Below are 5714 nucleotides of genomic sequence, written 5' to 3'. Positions count from 1 at the left end.
TGTAACTGATAAGCAGGGGAACTGCAGCAGATCATGCCAGCTCCTCACTTTCCCCCCTTTCATGTGCTCTGTGCAGCTGGAGCACACACCCATTTTTAATGTGCCACCCTATGCGGGAAACTCTGCAGAATCCTCCCACAAAGGTTCCCCTTCTACGCACATAATCCCCAGCCCCGTCCAGCCCCACACATCGACCGCCGCCTTTGTGTGAGGACAGGAGTTCTACGGCCGTGGAGAAATGGAGGGCACAACTGAACTCGCTTTCTTTTGCATTGCAAAGCCTGGTCAGAACCAGGATTTGTTCGCTTTCTAAAAGCATTATGTTATTCATATTCTTGTGTTTGTACATATCCTTTTTGTCTTTCTATCATGATTGTTTGATCTATTAGAGAGTTAGGCTGTGTGCCTGGCACAGCATTTCATAGATATACACATAGCCCTCAGTTTCCTTGTTTTTGCAAAAAGAATGAATGGAAGTGGCCCTGGGTATCTATAAAAATATACATTTTTTATTGGCGGTAGACAATAGTGCAACAAACAAATTAATAGGACTTTAAGATTCCCAAAACAGAAAAAATCAATATAAAATAATCTGTAATTTTGCTACGACATTGCACATAGACAATAGTTACATAAATTATCGTACAAAACTGTACATAGTCTTACAGTATTTACACATGGTGCAATAAAACACGTTTTCCACTCTTATCCTTAAATAAACAGTAAACAATATTACTATCAGCAAATGCTTCAGGCGAGCCACATTATGGGTAAGCAATGCTTTGTCTTTGAAAGTCGTTGCTGGGCATAAATTATACCATTGTAAGGGCTATATTGAACTAAAGAAAAATATGTTTCTTTAAATGTCTGATAAAAAAATACTGAACAAGACAGATCAGTGGTCATTAAACAATTTGGGATTTCAATTATTAACAAAAACATTAAATGTCAAAATATGCCACTTTTAGAATACAATATCAAAATGAACATGGCAAAGATTACCACATTGTCGTTGTGTTCTTACTAGAATCTCTTCTTTACGTTTTCGAACAGAAACAGAGATAACATGTTCTATCGTCACGATAACTTTAGGGTACAACCTCCATACGGACATTGTTCACTAGGACTAATGACCTTGCGCTAGGATTGCCTAGTTGCCTTTTTTGGCACGTTGTCCTGTGATAGGATTGGCTAGTAGTTATTTTATGATTTTATTTGCAGATACTAGTTAAAAGGCTACCCTCTGTGGAGCATTATTGGCCGTCGGCAGGCGGAGAGTTCAGGGCTTAAAGCACGACCCGGTTCCCTTGTGAGTGCATGGGAAGGACCATACATTTCAGTGCATCAAGGCTGCCACATAGCGCCTCTCGTGTGTGTGTGTGTGTGTGTGTGTGTGTGTGTGTGTGTGTGTGTGTGTGTGTGTGTGTGTGTGTGTGTGTGTGTGTGTGTGTGTGTGACACATCATCACACGCCGCGGTCATAATCCCCGGTCATCCTCCGCGTGTTGGAGGCGAGGAAGATGTCGTTGTCCCGGGGGCAGTCGTGGTGGCAGGAGCAGCTCCTGATGAACATCATGGCCTTGCGGAACACGTCTCCCTCGGGGCAGCGGAACTCCACCTCGCTGGTGACGGTGGCGAGCGGCGTGCAGCAGCGGCCGTCCGTGCACACGCCGCAGTACTTGGGCTTGTACATGCGCGTGCTGTGGCAGCCGGACATCTCGAAGCGCACCCCCGTCTGGGCCTTGGGGGTCCGCACACACTTCTTCCCCTTCTGTGGAGCGGACAGCGGCGTTAGCATGGCTAGGGATCGTTTGTTCATAATTGAGGACTCAACGTCTTTTCTCATCCATGCCACAATGAGGAGGATTTCATAATGCCACCAGTATGGGGATGCTACTCGCTGATGACTTTAAAATGTCATTCTGGAAGAAAGCTTTCATTCAATCATAACTTTTTGTTTGAATAATCAGGGAAAAAATTAGGAACATGTGTGAATACAGAGGATTATAATCTAGAGGAATAATAGATACATAAAGGTCGAATAAATCAGATTATTAAACATGTCAAGTTCCTCATTTGAGACGTCAGTGCTGAAATGGTGTTGGTGGCGTTAGTAGAGATGGTGGTGTCAGTAGACATGGTGGTGGTGGTGGTGTCAGTAGACATGGTGCTGGTGGTGGTGTCAGTTGACATGGTGGTGGTGGTGATGTCAGTAGACATGGTGGTGGTGGTGGTGTCAGTTGACATGGTGGTGGTGGTGGTGTCAGTAGACGTGGTGGTGGTGTCAGTAGACATGGTGGTGGTGGTGGTGTCAGTAGACATGGTGGTGGTGGTGGTGTCAGTAGACATGGTGGTGTGTGAGTGGGTCGTCCCCCCTCACCTTAATGTCCCCCCCCTGCTCGGCACCACAGGGCCGGATCACACACACCCTGGACTGCCTCTCCAGCTGGCAGCGCTCGTTGTCGTTGGTGACGCGCGACGAGACCCCCATGCCGCAGGTGGCCGAGCACTCGCTCCAGGCGGTGGTCTGCACCACGCAGTTGTCCCGCGGGCTCTCTGGCCAGCGGGCGGACCCCCGCCGCACCGCCGGGGGGGCGGAGGAGGAGGAGGTGGAGGGGTTCAGCGGGTGGAACTCAGAGGCTCCTGTTGTAGAGGAGGAGGAGGAGGAGGAGGAGGAGGAGGAGGAGGAGGAGGAGGAGGAGGAGGATGAGGAGGAGGAGGAGGAGGAGGAGGAGGAGGAGGAGGAGGAGGAGGAGTGGAGAGGAAGAGGAGGAGGAGGAATATAAAAGAGAGGAGAGAAAACATCAGGATAGGAAAAACAACACGATAGGAGACGACACACTCATCGAAGATCAAACCGCAATATCCAACCGGGATTTCATTTTTCTAGATGTTTAAAACAATCAAACCAAGCAGCAGCAACAGCACCCCCTCCTGCTGAAACACAGCTAGTGACTCACTCCAAGTAGCACTCTACACACTTTGTGTAGAGTGCCGTTGTGTGGATTCAGGTGACATATTATACAAGTGTGTGATTAGCCATTACAAGCCGTTTTGGAAATTTCTGCCTATTCTGACAAGTGGGCGCATCCGCCTAGATGTATGCTGGATAGATCAGTCTACCAGCCTACCCAGTGAACTGTAGCAAACGTTGCTCATCGATCCGTCATAGATCTAGGTGGAAACGCCCACCTGTGATGTCAGAATAGGCCTTTTTTCAAAACGGCCCGAAATGGTGTAATACGGCATGGCACCTTTAAACATATGTGCGGCTGCTTTCGCTTTGCTTTTCCTTATGAAGTGAACCTCACTCCTCCACCTTTGCAGACAGACATAAAGGAGGAGGTGGCCTGAGGCGACAGGACACTCACCGGCCATGACTGAGTGGTAGGGATTCTCCACGGGCGTCTGGTCGCACAGCCACTCCTCGCAGCACTTGCCCGGGATCTGGATGCGGCGCGGGTAGGGGCAGTCGAGCGAGGGCACGGGCATGTGGCTGGCGCACGTGGCCACGCAGCCGATCTCCCCGTCCATGCACACGCACTGGTGCTGGCAGCTGGGCTGGAAGGCCTCCCCGCTGCGGTAGACCACGCCCCCCAGGTCACACGTCTGCCCCTCTTGAGCTGGGGAGGGTTATATAAGAGGGAGGATGTGTTACTATAAATATATACATCATCCCCTATTTCCTCCTATATTTTTCCTTCTAGTTACATTTTTATAGCGCTTTATAATTTACGATTAACATTAAGTAAGTAGGCTACGATTGTTATTATGCTTTGTTTGATTGTTAAACTTCTTTGACAGTGTAATGGTGTAAATTGCATGCCAATAATTATTCATTATTAATAATGAATCATTTTTAATTTAGAAAATGTATTTTTGTAATTTGAAATTACATTAATAATGCGTCGATATGAAGCTCTGCAGCAGCGCCAGGTGAATGTGAGGAGATATAGTTCCATACCCATGCAGATGCCCGCCTCCGTGTCGCTCAGCACGGAGTAGTCGCAGTAGAGCCTCTTGTGGTGGTCGCAGGGTTCCCGCAGGGAGCAGGGCTCCCCTAGCTGCCGGGCGCACACCTTGCAGCAGCCGCACTCATCCAGAACCAGGCTGGTGCCGTAGGGACAGGGGGCCGGCTCAGCGGGGCATGCGCAGGGCTGGGAGCAGTCCTGGCCCGTCACCTACAGGGAGGAAAGGGCACCGGTTAGCCCACATAACGGTATTTGGTGGAGCAGGTTCGCGCCTTTTTAACCCATAGTGAAGCTGAGGTTACTAGACGCTAGTAGGCTACCACAAGAGGGCGCCGCTAACACACACTATACTGGATTACAATCAAGCAACTGTTGACCCTACTTCTCAGAGCAGTAGAAATAACAAATAAGTAAATATGGATGGAACGGGAAGTGATGTAGGCATGTTTACATATATTTATTTTAATATCAATAACTTTCTGTCATTAGTGCCACGCTATGATAGTTGACGACGTGACGTTAACTATGTCAAGGACTATTTGTCGCACTTGCTGGCCAGTCAGTCGGTTGCCTAACTTTATTTTTTTATCACAATACAGTATATTAAATGTTAATTTCAGAACATTGTAGCAATCTTTGCGTTTACACTGTAAATCAATCAATCAATCAATCAATCAATCAATCAATCAATCAATCAATCAATCAATCAATCAAATACAACTCACCGATGCGAGGAAGGGCGCGAGCAGCAAGCAGAACGTAACGTACGTTTCCATCTTCAGTGAGTTACAGCCTGCGAGATTCACGCGCTTGTTGTTGTTCTACTGCGTCTGGTTGTGTCTGCTGGTCCGCGTGCTTCACCCTGGCTCTAAACTGAGGCTGGACCAGAGGCTCTCGTTTAAATACTCTGTGAGCAGCGGGGTGTAGCCCGGGAATAAGAGCGGTGCCAGGCATGGACCAGAGGCTCTCCTTTAAATACTCAGGGAGCAGCGGGGTGTAGCCCGGGAACAGGAGCGGTGCCACGCGACCCCGAGAGGTGAAATATTCAAATTCCAAATGGCTTTCTCAAATCCTCCAATAAAAAAAGAGAAAGATCACAGGGCTGAGAAGCAGCGCGTCAATCGCGCCATTGTTTTCCTCCATTATGGCGGTAAGTCCGCCCAGGTGTCAGAGGCGGAGATCTGGAGTTTAATACGGCACGGAATCTGATTATGAATGGGAAGATTTGGGCGGATGTTCAGAATATACAAGATTATGTTCAATGATAGTTGAAAAGCAGTTTTCCGAAACATATGCCTGTTGTCTATGTGTTTCATACCGTAGGCCTATGTAATGTGTATTGTTCTCTGGGCGGTCGAGTAGGCCTCCTTATGAACTCAGGAATGAGTGAACACAGGCAACAACACCTTGGGTGAAGGACAGACAAGCTGTTGCATAATGCAAGGAACTTTCTGGCATAACAACGTAGACCCATGAGTGATGTAATAACCCACAATAATTTGTTCTTTCCCACACATTCCTACTGGGACAGGTTTAGGATACAGCTCGATGAAATCATTCCCACTGCTTAAAGGGCGCACTCACACTAGGCCATCTGTACCGTGGTCTTAATGGTGTTGGTGGTGAACAGTTCTGCAGAGGTACGCCTATATGAACATCGGGTGCCCAAACAGTCAGTGGTCTTCGAGGTTTATATGCCTTGTAAAACAATGTTATGGTGGGTTTTCTTTTGTTGTTGTTGACA

At 47.9% G+C, this 5714-nt stretch overlaps 1 protein-coding gene across 1 annotated transcript; it reads right to left on the bottom strand.

Annotated features, from left to right (window-relative positions):
* Positions 1 to 498: 498 nt before the first annotated feature.
* Positions 499 to 4898, bottom strand: ccn2b (cellular communication network factor 2b). The gene is made up of 5 exons (XM_056582930.1): positions 4696 to 4898; positions 3964 to 4180; positions 3371 to 3622; positions 2380 to 2642; positions 499 to 1770 (listed from the first exon to the last, which is right to left on the bottom strand). The coding sequence occupies exons 1-5, from the start codon at positions 4744 to 4746 to the stop codon at positions 1465 to 1467; spliced, it is 1089 nt and encodes a 362-aa protein (XP_056438905.1). The 5' UTR covers positions 4747 to 4898; the 3' UTR covers positions 499 to 1464.
* Between the last annotated feature and the right edge of the window lie 816 nt (positions 4899 to 5714).

This window comes from Gadus chalcogrammus, chromosome 22 (genome assembly GCF_026213295.1).
Source record: "Gadus chalcogrammus isolate NIFS_2021 chromosome 22, NIFS_Gcha_1.0, whole genome shotgun sequence".
NCBI lineage: Eukaryota > Metazoa > Chordata > Actinopteri > Gadiformes > Gadidae > Gadus > Gadus chalcogrammus.
Note: the sequence above shows the minus strand (reverse complement) of the source record. Positions and strands in the feature narration are given on the sequence as shown.